General features: G+C 42.6%; 1 protein-coding gene across 3 annotated transcripts in view; it reads left to right on the forward strand.

Annotated features, from left to right (window-relative positions):
- Nucleotides 1-7985, forward strand: part of wwtr1 (WW domain containing transcription regulator 1) — a 39124-nt gene extending 31139 nt beyond the window's left edge. For 2 of the 3 annotated variants that reach the window (XM_079506269.1, XM_079506271.1), the window contains 4 exons: nucleotides 96-202; nucleotides 1698-1810; nucleotides 2850-2965; nucleotides 5179-7985. In XM_079506269.1, the coding sequence (XP_079362395.1) occupies nucleotides 96-202; nucleotides 1698-1810; nucleotides 2850-2965; nucleotides 5179-5366 (524 nt within the window). In that variant the 3' untranslated portion in view covers nucleotides 5367-7985. The remainder of the gene's footprint in view (nucleotides 1-95; nucleotides 203-1697; nucleotides 1811-2849; nucleotides 2966-5178) is intronic. The other variant, XM_079506270.1, reaches the window with a different exon arrangement.
- Nucleotides 7986-15094: the final 7109 nt, after the last annotated feature.

Consider the following 15094-nt stretch of genomic DNA (forward strand, 5'->3'; position numbering starts at 1 on the left):
GGTGTCTCTCGCCCCTCTCTCACTCTCTCAGGTGCAGTGAATGCGGTGGGTGTGAGTGTGTATTAACGGGTGTCTCTCGCCCCTCTCTCTCTCAGGTGCAGTGAATGCGGTGGGGGTGAGTCAGCAGCAGAAGATGAGACTCCAGAGGATCCATCTGGAGAGAGAGAGGATCCAGAGGAGACAGGAGGAACTCATGAGACAGGTGACTTAACACATTTTGACCTGGGAACGATTCTACAAATTTGTCTTCTAAATCCTGACAGTTTTCTGAAAAACCCCATGTTTCTATGTCAGTGGTTCTCAAACATATTCATGTCAAGGACCCCAAATTGGCCGCGTGCCCCCATCTGAAAATTGGTTGTTCCAGGGACCTTCCAGAAGCAAAGATTTGAGTTAAAAACATTGGCTCTGAAATAATATATATTCAAAGATTTGCGCCACATTTTCACGATTTTTCAAAAATAGCAGACCTACAAGCTCGGGCTATTTTTCAATAGCTAAAGTATAACATAATGCTTAAAACACAAAGGGGTTCCCGCCCAGAATGGGTTAACCCATTGAGATTCTAAAAATGTCTTCTAAATCCTGATCAGTGGTGCCAAGGACCACAAAAATTATCTGCATTCGGCCGCCGACCCTCATCTGAAAATATGGTGTTCCGGGGACCCCCCCAGAAGCAAAGATTTGAGTTAAAAAACGTTCGTTGTGAAAGAATATATAGTCAAAGATTTGAGCCACATTTTCACGATTAAATTTTTTTTAGCAGATCTGTAGATCTGCTATTTTTCAACAGCTAAAGTTTAAATATAACGTGGTTAAACGCCAAAGCAACACAGACGCGTTCCCATCCTAAATGCGTTCAAAGGATTGCAGTCTTCTGTGGTTCTGATAAGAACATTCATTGAAATCTCCCTTGTATTTAATTAATCATGCAACTACCCCCTCCCCTGCCCACACACACACACACACACACACACACACACACACGCGCACAACCAGCCATGTGAACAACCATACCACATGATTATGCACATGAACACACACACCGATGGAGCATACAACGACGTCCTTATGCGCCCACACACACACACACACACACACACACACACACACACTGACTGACTCACAAGCACACATGCATACGGTCGCTGTATACACACACTTGAACGTATACACACATTCTGGCGTGAAGACATTCCCTCAAAGACTAAAGACGGTGACCTCATATCCAGGAAGTGTTTATCTTACCCAGAAGTTTATTGGCCGGCCTGGAAAGTTGAGAAACAGTTTAAAGAGAGAGAACACACAGTGGTAGTGATGTTGTTGTTGTTGTTCTGTTGGGGGAAAAATAATTTAGTTTAAAGTTCTGTTCTCTCCTCTCCTCTCCTCTCCTCTCCTCTCCTCTCCTCTCCTCTCCTCTCCTCTCCTCTCCTCTCCTCTCCTCTTCTAATCTCCTTTCCTTTCCTTTCCTTTCCTAATCTTCTCTTTTCCTTTCCTCTCCTTCTCTTCTCTTCTCTTCTCTTCTCTTCTCTTCTCTTCTCTTCTCTTCTCTTCTCTTCTCTTCTCTTCTCTTCTCTTCTCTTCTCTTCTCTTCTCTTCTCTTTTCTTCACCTCTCCTTTCCTCTCCTCTCCTTTCCTCTCCTCTCTTCTCCTCTCCTCTCTTCTCCTCTCCTCTCCTCCCTTACATTTCCCCTCAGGAGGTGGCGCTATGTAGACAGCTCCCAATGGAAGGAGAGAATTTGGGTTCATCGCTGACCCCTGCTGGTGTCAGTCAGAACAACATGCCCAGCTCAGACCCCTTCCTAAACAGGTAAATTAAGTAAATGGTGTTATTAACTGAACAAAGATCACTGCATTTTCAACCTTTTATTCACTATTACTCTGATTGGATTGTAAACCCGACCATTTTACTCTCTGGTGAAATGGCTGGGCTCGTGGGTATAATGGGAGATGATAATGGTGTGTAATGAGTCTTGAAATGACATATGCAGAAGCTCCTGTACACAGTAACCTAAGTACAATACCAATACCAATATGGAAATAGCATGGTTAAAGGAGAATTCCATGCTAGAAGGCTTTCTTACCTTTATTTGTAGTCGTTACGTCCCCACCAAAGAGGTCCGCAGGTGTTATTTTGTGCAAAAGTGCATTATTGGCTATTTCCCCTAATATAAGCCCTCAATGGGGGTTGGGTTTCTGTGCATATTTAGCTTATTTCCATCGAAATAAGTAGTAAAGTGTGCCGCTTGGGATACTATTTACATTATGAAGAGAGGATATATACAAAAGAAATAGATTTTTGAGCGATGGAAATAAGCAAATTGGCACAACCCCCCATAGCCCCATTCAATTCAATGCAATTCAATGCAATTCATTTAGGGCTTATGGTAGGGGAAATAGCCAATAATGCGCTTTTGCACAAAATAACACCTGGACCTCTTTGGTGGGGACGTAACAACTACAAATAAAGGAAAGAAAGCCTTCTAGTGTGGAATTCTCCTTTAAATTAAAGTACAAAAGTGTTGCCATTACAATATATACATTTCATAATATCATTGGACTGTAATTAGGAATGCATTGATGTGTCCATCGCTTTAATGTTGCAGCTGGTAAAGGTGTGACTGATTTTCATTTCCTTATGTGCTGCTGGGTAGCTGCTTAAACTTTATTTATCACAATGTATTACGTTAATGCATATTGGGATGGTATCAGGTTTGGTTTTCAAAGGTTTGTTTCCTAGCCCCTTGCGTTGAATTCTTCCCCAGATGTATCACTAGGCGGACATCTTAGCTCCTCTGGCAATGTGAGAATCGAATTTAGGATTCACAGCATGTGTGTCTCTTCCTCAGCGGCCATTTCCACCACTCCAGAGAGCAGAGCAGTGACAGTGGATTGGGTTTGGGTTGTTACAGCATCCCAACAACACCTGAAGACTTCCTAAATAACATGGAGGAGATGGACACAGGTACACAAACATACACACACTAAATAACATGGAGGAGATGGACACATGTACACAAACATACACTGGTTTTTGGGGAGAGTTTTGCGAACATTTTTGCGTAATTGCATTGCCATTCATTCCATATAAGCAACCTAACACTAACCCATACAGATACATTCATATTTCCTATTCCCTAACCTTAACTGTGTGAAACTGCAATAAAATCAAACACACACACACACACACACACACACACACACACACACACACACACACACACATATACCGTGCGTGGGCAGCAGTGGCTCAGGAGGAGGAGGAGAGGAGGAAGTCTTGGAATCTAAAGGTTCCTGGTTTGATCCCTGGCCCTTCCTGGCTGCGTTTTGAAGTGTCGTTGACACTGTACCCTTACCTGCTCAGGTAGGAGCGCTTGTTGCGCTCATGCGCTCTCATGTGGCTGTTTAGACCAATTCTTGATCCGCAACCTTGTCCACATGTGGGGCAGAACCTGGTTGGACAGGTCTTTCAGTGCGCTCATGCCGCTGCCTGCGCTTCTCTGCGCGCCTCAGGGATGTCTTGGCCTCCAGGTGGGAAACACCCGTGAGGCAGAAAGACACATACAGGTTTTGATCTTTGGTGTCTTGTACTTTCTATGTATTCACAAGGATACTAGAACACTCGCCTCAAAACACAGTCACCCCGGGGCACACATCCTCAAAACACAGTCACCCCGGGCACACATCCTCAAAACACAGTCACCCCGAGGGCACACATCCTCAAAACACAGTCCCCCCGGGCACACATCCTCAAAACACAGTCACCCCGGGCACACATCCTCAAAACACAGTCACCCCGAGGGCACACATCCTCAAAACACAGTCACCCCGGGCACACATCCTCAAAACACAGTCACCCCGGGGGCACACATCCTCAAAACACAGTCACCCCGGGCACACATCCTCAAAACACAGTCACCCCGGGCACACATCCTCAAAACACAGTCACCCCGGGGGCACACATCCTCAAAACACAGTCACCCCGGGGGCACACATCCTCAAAACACAGTCACCCCGGGGGCACACATCCTCAAAACACAGTCACCCCGGGCACACATCCTCAAAACACAGTCACCCCAGGCACACATCCTCAAAACACAGTCACCCCAGGCACACATCCTCAAAACACAGTCACCCCGGGCACACATCCTCAAAACACAGTCACCCCGGGCACACATCCTCAAAACACAGTCACCCCGGGCACACATCCTCAAAACACAGTCACCCCAGGCACACATCCTCAAAACACAGTCACCCCGGGCACACATCCTCAAAACACAGTCACCCCGGGCACACATCCTCAAAACACAGTCACCCCGGGGGCACACATCCTCAAAACACAGTCACCCCGGGCACACATCCTCAAAACACAGTCACCCCGGGCACACATCCTCAAAACACAGTCACCCCGGGGGCACACATCCTCAAAACACAGTCACCCCGGGCACACATCCTCAAAACACAGTCACCCCGGGCACACATCCTCAAAACACAGTCACCCCGGGCACACATCCGGCGGAACTGCTCAGCCTGGTATTCCTAAGCGTAACCTCAGTAAACTATGCCTAAACAGTTAAACCTAACCTTATTCCTAACTTTAAAGGTATATTCAGTGATTTCACTAAATTCAAATATCACTTCTTCTTTTGTTTTGTTGTGATAATCCACCCTACTATAGAGTATGCTGACCATATAAGGAGTTCCTCCCTGTCCCCAGTTAACCTCTGGGGGTCAAAAAACCTTAGATTTCGTTTTGGGCTAGGTGGCCCAGCCTTCATCCAATCAGGATAGAGAGGGGCCTTCTGCCAATCATGATCGAGCCCGGGCCTTGGTGTGTGTGCTGTTGGCCTGTTGCGTGTCCCCCCGCTGTAGTGCATGTGCACATCTTGTTACCGGGGCGGACCGGGGGGGTTTTCCAAATCACTGAATGCTCCTTTAACCTCAGTAAAACGGTTCCAAAACCTAACCCTATTCCTAAACTTAACCGCAGTAAATCTATGCCCAGCCCTAAACTTATTTCTAACCTTATTCTCAATAAAAACAGATACAAGAATACAAAGAACCGCCGCACCGAGCGGTCGGCATAAGGTCGACGGAGAAAAAAAATGAGAGCGAGCGTGTTTTTAAGGCGAGCATTCACAATAGTGCATAAATGTAATCATCTGGTTTCCCCATCAGGTGAGAACCTGGCGCAGGGCGGTCTGAACATACCGGGGGCTCAGCCCAGCCGCTTCCCCGACTTCCTGGATTCACTTCCTGGAACCAACGTTGACCTGGGAACCCTGGAGGGCTCCGACCTCATGCCCATCCTCAACGACGTGGAGTCAGTTCTCAACAAGGCCGAACCTTTCCTCACCTGGCTGTAGTAGTCACAACACGTTCACACGCACACATGCACACATACGCACGCACACACACACACACACACAACACGTTATGCATAAACACTGTACATAAGGTCGGAGTTATACACTCGGATGTTCATTGCGCCGATGCATGCACATTTTATTTTTTATTTTTTACAACTAGCTGCGTACACTAAGAATGGACACACACATCCAACCATGCAGCAAAGAGGACGGAGCACTTTGTTAACAGCTTTCATAACATTCTGCACTTTGTTCTCTGCTGGGTATGTCTGAATCAGAGTCATCTAGTAAGAGATGTGGCGACACTAGCGTTGACTCCCAATGTAACAATGGAATGCGGTGGAAGTGCTCATTCTATCTCAATGGGATAGTTCCAATGTTTGGAACTATAGCCCATATAGGCACTCCGCTTTGCGGCGAGATCAAAGTGTGTAGCCACTCTCTTACTATTCCACTCGGGTCTGAATGTCATGGAGTTCTAGGTATAGGCTGGGGATAACGGCAGATAGACAGAGTGTTCCACTTAAGCCCTATTTCAAAGATTGTGAAAATAGTCGATCTACAAGTAGATCTGCTGTTTTTGTTATTTTATTTTCATGACATGGCCAACATAGGGATGCTCCAGTTGAGACGAGTTTGTTTAAAGGAGTACTTCACTTCTATCAGGAAATCATACCTGGCTAGTTCTAAAAAAAAAAAGTACATTTTCTTCATACGACTTATGACTGGATATACGAGACACTTTGGATTACACTGTGAGTGGTGTTTTGGAGTTTTTTAAATATAGTTTTGATGTTGTTAATTGTTGACGCCTATTTACTTCAATTCATCAAGTATTTTCTCATTTTTGGGGGGAATTCTTCATTCCTCCGTAAAGGAATGTCACGCAAACGAGAATTATCTATTTCTATTCAACCCATCACGGGGTGAGTCAACTAAGTACTCCTTTAAACTCTGTCCATCCATTTGACTCTTGCAAAACAAAAGCCAGATGAATATAGTTTATTTGGCTTCATGGCCAATGGAGTGAGTCCCCCTTGGGTTCCCATAGTGATGATATGAACACACAATAACAGCTCATATCTCTGTCGCTTGTTGTTGTACTGCGCTCATAATGCCGTTATAGCTTGCAGTACCACGTCTATCCACGAGAGGGGGACATTGCCATAGCTGCCAGAGTTCTAAGATGGCAGCAGAATGCAGAGGCAGTTGTAAAATGGCCTCCTGTGAGTGTCAGCAGCCTCTGCAGCAGCTGTTAACCAAGTCTAGCTCAACAACCAACCCAGCCAAGCACTGTGAACTTTCAGTGGAAAAGCTGCGGGAAAACACTCCGTGATTCCCCTCTTGTCAAAACTGAACAAAAAGTGCTTGCATATATTTACCATTCAGCCAAAAGGGGGGGGGGGGGACTGCTTTCCCATGTTTAAGCGAGCTTTGTAGGCTTACCAGGCTTTAGTGGGAGCAGATCTTAGGCGGTATAGCAGTCCCTCTCCGCTACACTAAAGCTAAACATTATAATAGCCAGTCAGATCAAAGCATTTGTGCTAAAGGTTTTTATACCAAATATGTATTTCCTGTTGTCGAGACTATCTATGTATCGTTAAACAAAGCTTTAAATGGTCAAACCAATACTACTATTGATCATAAAAAAAGACAATGACGTTTTGATGAGGGTAAAGTAGCCATGTGAACAAGCAGCCATGTTGTTCTTGAAACTAGACTTTTAGTGTTTTATACTCTTTTTATACTCCTTGCTACAGTATTCTGTATTATTATTATAATTATCCTACTGTAAATTCAAGAATTCAGTTTTGCCTAGAATGGGTTGTTGTTATTACAGTATTCTGTGGACTTCTAGGTTTCCCCAAATGCAACAGAGACCCAATTTTATCTTTCCCAATTTGTTCTAGATTTTTATTGTCAACAAAAGAGGATCTTTGTACCGTTGATTTATTTTTATTTTTTATCCCACTGTTTCTCAGCGGCACAACATTTACATCCCGTTGACTATTAATGGAGCAAAAGCACCAGTGATGTTAATAAAGTTTTGGTAACCACAGTTTTCCATTCTGTAATCTGAAGTCTAGTAAGGTCGCGTACGCACGTACGCCGCTGTAGGACTTACATTACTAGAGGTTGTATTTTTTAGTATTTATCGAGATCTATAATACTTTTTTTCTTTTGATTTGTTTTGTTATTTTATAGAGATTTGTCTTTTTTTTTTAATGGAACTGAGATTTCTAAGCACTACCAGTACCAATCAGAGATGGCTCGACAAAGGTCATTTGATCAAGAAGTGTTTGACAGTCACATGATCAATCGGAAAGCGAGTTGTGTTGGTGTTGATTACTAGTAGAAGACTAGGGTGAACTTCCAGTCAGCCAGCAAAGGACCTGTTGAGGGCAGTTGTGCAACAGAGGAACATCTTGACGGATGCATTTTCACAGAAGCTGCAGTGGGGCGACTGTGGCTCAGGAGGTAGAGCAGGTCGTCCAATGATCCATGGGTCGGCGGTTCGAATCCCGGCTCCTCCTGTCTACATGTCTCTATATAAATGCACCATTTACCATTTAGTAGAAGACTAGAGTGAACTTCCAGTCAGCCAGCAAAGGACCTGTTGAGGGCAGTTGTGCAACAGAGGAACATCTGACGGATGCATTTTCACAGGAGCTGCAGTGACTTGTAAATACACAGCAAACAACCTTTTTAACTCTTGAGACTGTAAAACTCTCAGTTACATTAACACTCTTGGGTTTGCTGCTGTGTATGTAGCGGATACCCGTCTGCCGTACCAGTCAAAATGGAGCTAATCTTATTCCCATTAACGAGAGCTTCTACCTTGTAAAGTTTTCAACGATAAGGCCATAATTTGAGTAGTGGATACTAGGTGAGACTGCTCCCAGCTGATTGGAATGACCACAGCTATGTTTTATTGTGAGAGGCTGAGAGGCTTTATGGTAACAGTTTTCTTTTTATATAAGCTTGTTTTAAATAAAAATAGCCACGAGAAGGTTCCGGAAACATGTTGGCCAGTGTTGACCTCGATCGCCATATTGTTTCCTGGTTTTCTGCTCTGGATAGTTTGTCATCATAGCTTGAACATGGTTGGCAACATCGCCGCCATCAGCCGCAAATGATGCGTTGACGTGACGGCTATAATCTATCGGTGACCGACAGTAGCATGGTGATGATGAAATTGCAAGTTTGAACGCAGAGTAAGTATTGTGGTTCTTTGTGGCATGATGCTGTTATGATACTGTTGTTATAGGTCAGAGGCATGGGCGGACGCGGAGCTCTTTGTATTTCTTTGCTTGGCGTCATGCCATCATTACGTTATGGTGGGTTGTGTTTTTTAGCATGCCACGCTGAATTGAGTTCACATTCAGCTATATCAGGAATCACATTTTTTTACATAATCTTGTGGCAGCCTATCACTTTATATTAGAATTGATTGAACTGAAAGTCAAATAATTTTAACTGTGATTCACAATTAGCATGTGGTTGATGATGATAGTTACTGTGGTAGCGACCGTGGTTGCTTATAGAGCCAAGGCTGTGAGAAAGGCAGGGAAGGTTTATTGAAACACTTTGGAGAGGAACAGATGAGTGGGATGGAGGACGGACGGGCCTTGGTTGAGGGTGAACAAGAAATGTGACTTGATGAGAAGTGTTGGCTAAGTAAAAAGCTTATGTTGGGGATGTCCTATAAATGGCAGAGAGAGGGAGGGGAGGAAAGGAATTTTGGACAGTAGTAAGGGAGTAGGAGGAGCAGTTTGACACCTGCACACTCAAGCGTATGATCGATGTCTGCTGGGTAGTCCTTTGAAAAACACGATGAACTTGACTGGGGAGCTTTGAAGTGTACTGCGGAATGGAGGCTTTGCATCAAACAACCTTTTATTTAAAATCTCGGAAATGCATTGAGGGAGAGAGACTAATTTCCTATGCTGCTGAGTTACAACAAAACAATATTTGTTCTAAACATCAATGAGCAGGAAAAAAAAGATCAAAGTTGTGAAATTGACTTATTGGTAACAATGAGTCCATTTTTCAAAGTATTTTATGGTTTGTTCCAGGCATGTGGAACACATGTAGAGTAGATGTTGTCTATCTAAATGAGCTATAGAGGAGGGAGGCGGGTGGGGTGGGGTGGGGTTGACTGTCATGTGACTACTGCGGGTGGGTGGGTGGGGCGTTACAGTTCCAGAAGAAGTTAATTAAATTACATTGACTGAGCATTCAGAATGTGCTCAAATCAACATCCCACACAAGATGTGGGAATGCCTTTTCTATCCAATTCAGGTTCTATGTGTTCAAATGTCGGGCTATAAAAATGCCATGCTACTTATTCATGCCCATCTTTCCTTAAAGCAGTGTTTCTTAAGCTATGGGTAAGGACCCAGAATGGGGTGTGTTTCCCCCTTTTTTTCCTTTTCCTTTTTTCCTTTTTTTTTGGGAGGGGGGAGGGGGGGTAGTGATGGGTCGAGTCCCAGCGTGAAAGATATTTTACTCAGTTTGCTATCCCGATATGACAATTGAGGAGTACTATCATGTTTTACTGAGTCTCACGGTGAGAGACTAACCCATGTGGTGATGAGTACATAACATGTACAGTGCTGCATTATTGAGCCTGCTTGCTTCCCAGACAGATTCGAGGGTGATGTGAGAGAAACAGGACAGCCCAGTGGTTTTTTTTTACCAGTGGTCCGGGGACTACCAGTGGTCATTAAGGTGGTCCCCAGCTAAATGATGGAGAGTTGGTAACCAAATGAACCCTTATAGATCTTTAACTCTTGAGAGTGGAAAAATTAAACCAAATGGACCCGTAAGCTCTCAAGAGTTAATTGATTGTTAAACATCTACATTACTTAATTTACAAATGTGTTTACGAATGTAGAAGAATTGCAATTTTGATCAATGTTTTGCCTGTTATCACTCCTAATGGTACCACATCAATACAGCATGGAATTGTGGAAAGGTCCTATCCAACGACAACAAAATATTCAACGTTTTTTGGACCCGAGAGGCTCATCAAATGGTGGCCCGTGGCTCAAATGCCGAAAAAATAATGGACCTTTTTATGTGAAAATGGTTGAAAACCACTGGGATGGCCCATTACTATGTTCCGACCCAGCGTTTAAGATCGCCTGCTCTCCAATACTACTGCTTTGTTTTTAAGCTAGTCTTTTTTTTCCTATATAACTATTACAGGGCTGTACCTTCCTATACTCTGTAGCGCTCCGAGAAGATGATGCAATGTAATGATGTCTGAAATCTCTGAACAAAAAAAAGAAAAAGAATAAAATACAAATAAAATGGCATTAAAATTGTATAATTTGTTTTAAAAAATAAATAAAAAAATAAACTGGTTATGACACCACAAATATGATGTTGTCGTGTCTTTCGTGTCATCCTTTTCAAACTCCACCTAAGGCTACGTTTGACTTGAGTTGTGTGTAAATAAATTAGGCTTTTCTCTTAACATTCTTTCTTTACTTTTTACAATCTGTTTTCTTATTGCCTTTTCCTTCACCAGTTGCCCATGTATGGTTTAGAGTCTAAACCATACATGGGCAACTGGTGGCCCGGGGGCCACATGCGGCCCCCACCTTCACTTAATGCGGCCCTCAGGTTAATATCAGAATACTGATATTATTGATTTCAGCTGTTACAATTCCAAACATGCTCATGCAGCTCATGAGCTCATGCTCAAACATGCTTAGTTTATAAAGTTAACATAACTAAATCCATTTAAAATAAAATAAAATGGTTATTTTTTCAGGATTCCAATAAAAAAAAGGTAATTTTTTTTTTCAGTATTTCAATTCAAATATAGCAAAACGTTTTGAGCTTGTAGATCGGCTATTTTTGCTATGACAATAATATTCCTCTGGAGTGAGTGTGGAAATATAGTGGCCCTCTGGAGTGAGTGTGGAAATATAGTGGCCCTCTAGAGTGAGTGTGGAAATATAGTGGCCCTCTGGAGTGAGTGTGGAAATATAGTGGCCCTCTGCAGTGAGTGTGGAAATATAGTGGCCCTCTCCATCGTCAAAGTTGCCCACCCCTGTCTAAACTAAAGGAAGACAGAAACAAGGACTCTCCCTTGATAAGAAACACCTAAGTTACATTAATGAAGATATGGGCTCGCAGCAATTCTCTCAGAAATAGTTTATTTAATGGGCATTAAACGGGGTATGTGTATTTATTTTACTAGTTGTAATAAGCCCTTTGTAAATCAAAATTTTTCGTTCAGATATTTTTAATTGTAAGTAACCTTTTGCATGTAACTTCAATAAATATATATCGTATAAGATCATTACTTTTGATGTCATTGGCTGTACTGTGTATATGGCTAAAGCTTTCTTTTGTTCTTAGGCCTAAATGGCATAGGAGTCACATGGTTAAACCATGTGACTCCTATGCCACCAAAATGTGGAACGCCCTACCAACAGTCATTAAGACATGCAAATCCCTTGACTCCTTCAAAACTGCTCTCAAAGGGCACCTACGGACGGCTGCTATTCGAAATTGGCCCCCGTAAAATATGAATCCCCCCCCACCCCTGTCCCCCCTCACTGTATATGTTTCTTTTCCCTTTTTACCTCCTATGATGATTTCCTTTTGACTATATAGTTGTGTATATCCGTACGTCTCTAAATGTTTTGATGAATTGAAAATGGTGGGCCCTATTGTAAACAAGTGTGATGCTTTATGGTGTCGTCCACTCACTGTTAACAGTTTTTGTATTGAGTTGTACTTGAAATGTACTGTAATTCTGCAAACTGTTAATAAATCAATCAATCAATCAATCAAAAACTCCCATTGGAAAAGCATTGTGGTGGCCTAAAAAAAAACAAAAAACGACCAAACATTTGCTTGATTGGTGTTTGATACGTGTGAATGAGGCCTTATGGTCTTATGTTTCGGAAGTTTAAAAGGAGAAATCCACACCAAAACGCATGTACCCTGAATCAGCCAATAAATGTTGTCGCAACATATGTTGGACTTGATTTGTTTCATAGATGCCCCCTGTTCTCCATTTCCCTCACCCCTCCCAGTGGCTCTCACAGTAAAATGCAGATAGAATGGTATAGAAAGCTAGTTGTCTTCATTCTAATTTATACTCTATTTATTTTTATTTTTTTCCTTTACAAATCGTCCATTAAAACCCATTTTGACCTGAGATCAGATTCAAAAAATGTCTTCTACATCCTGACAGTTTTCTGAAAAAGCTATGTTTCTATGTCAGTCGTTCTTCAATTTTTTAAAAATAGCAGACCTACAAGCTCGTAGCGCGCCACTCGGTGGCGCACTATGAGCTTGTAGATCTGCTATTTTTCAATAGCTAAAGCATAACATAATGATAACACCAAAAGGGGTTCCCGCCCAGAATGCGTTAATAGTGTCCTGGTACTCACACATGCACCGTTTGTCACCCTCTTGCTGCTGTTCATACAGAACCCAGGGCCGGGCCTTCATTTTCAGGCCTGTTGAGAACTCTTTCGCCCCCTCCATTTTAGATATCTCTAATCATCACTCCACAAATCAGAAAATAGTGTCAACAGGCATAAAAAAAACCCATTTTCGCCATGTTTTTAGGAATACAATGTGATGTAAATCAGGATATGAATGATATATCAACAAACCCTTCCTGCAGAATATAGTTATGAATAAGACTGGAAAGTTTGGTGTGAGTACAACTGAAGTGGAGATTCTTTGTCCCAGGTACAAGGAAAACTCATTTTGAGAAAACGGCCTTTAAAGATTTGTATTGTAAAATCCCCAAACTTTTTATTTGAAGCCACTATTTTGAGACAAAGTATCTCATCAAATACTTGGCAACAACATATGCCATATATCATAGGAAAGGACCTCGAGCTGACTGTGGTTTGACCCAAATATGGTCATTTCCTCTGTACCAGCAACCAATCATGAAAATAAAGAGGGTGGATTTTCACCCAGCAAAACCAAAAAGTCATTGGCTAAAATAAACTACTAAAATATACATCTAAATGTGCATTTTGAATGTTTATTTTGCATTAGTTTGAAACAACACATGTAAAAATAGCACATCTAAAAATTGAAAAATTATGATTTTATTTCACCTGCCATGTCTCGCCTAGAAATCCACCCTTTGACTATAGTAGTGAGTAATGACTGAATGCACCTTAAAACATATTTAGATGATGATACAGCCATACAGGTGCCCATGCACTTGTGCTTGATGAGCTGAGAGTTCTGTGGTGAGCGGGTCAGATCCATGTAGGGCAGGCCTTTCTATAAATAAATTATTATCATTGAGCATATCCATCACAATCGAACTTTTGACGCGTTCACACACCATGTCCACCAGATGGTGCTACTGTAATGACTTGCGGATGGGACCTGTAACAATCAGAGCCGTCCTTGACCTGTCAGGAACGCGTTAGCCATGTGATGGAAAAAGTACTTTAATGTTTTACTAGTAAAAGTATCAATACTGCAATGTAGATGTACTCCGTTACAAGTATGAAGTCCCGTATTCAAAATGTACTCAAGTAAAAGTACAAAAGTATCGGAATCAAAATGTACTTAGGCTACTACAAGTAAAAGTACTCATATTGCGCTGGCGGCGTGTCCTCTCCTCCGTGTCATCAGTGCCCATACCCGAGGCGGGGTTGGCGAAAGGACCTTTCTGTGTGGAGTTTGCATGTTCTCCCCGTGTCCCCTAGGGTAGGTACCCTCACAAAAAACATGCAGTAATCCTGGTCTCTAAACTGCCTCCCCCTGGCCAGCCGGGGCGCCTGATGGAGGGGAAAGGAACTGGTTTGAATAACGTGTTCCTTCCACGCGCTACGTCCAACCAGGGAAACTCCCCCTGTCAGGTGTAAAGGACACTCATGCATGAAGGAAGCATGAGTTGCTCTCCCCAGGTTGGCGGAGGGTGTGTAGAGCCCAGGACCACATTAGATAATTGACACAGGGGTGAAAAATGGGTTACAAAATCGTGGGATAAAAATTATTACAAAATTACAGTGCCAGCATAATAAGTCTGTTTTTCTTTTCATTCTTTCTTCTAGGGTTTAGACTCCTATACTTCCATTGTAGGCTACATTTGTCCCATTAGGAAACAATTAAGTGATAGACTACTTTACACTTAGTTTCCAATATGATAACACATATGTTTCTGCAAAACATATTTGCTATGAGACACCTGTCAATGTCGTTAGCGCATAGAGCCTATCTCTATAGTCTATTCAGACAAATCACATTTAGATGAAATGCCTGCATTTAAAGATACTTTTTAATTGTTGTGCTAGATGAGTTAAATTTGACACATTGCGAACTGCCGAACTCAAGTGAAAGCACATCTGAAGTGCAGAGGAATATATCAGAATCCATATTTACTTTTATTTAGCCCTTATAGGCTATTAGAATTATATCAGGAGAACCTAACCAAATCCTTATTTTCTGTTGGATTCAACTAAATATGTGGCTCTATGCTCTATGCAAATCATTGTACTGGCTTCTGGCTAAACAGAATAATCATTTTCTGTCTGTCTGTCTGTCTGTCTGTCTGTCTGTCTGTCTGTCTGTCTGTCTGTCTGTCTGTCTGTCTGTCTGCCTGCCTGCCTGCCTGCCTGCCTGCCTGCCTGCCACACACACACACACACACACACACACACACACACACACACACACACACACACACACACCAAGCACAGAAACATGTTCTGTGGTTCTCT

This window comes from Electrona antarctica, assembly GCF_951216825.1.
Source record: "Electrona antarctica genome assembly, chromosome: 7".
NCBI classification, from domain to species: domain Eukaryota; kingdom Metazoa; phylum Chordata; class Actinopteri; order Myctophiformes; family Myctophidae; genus Electrona; species Electrona antarctica.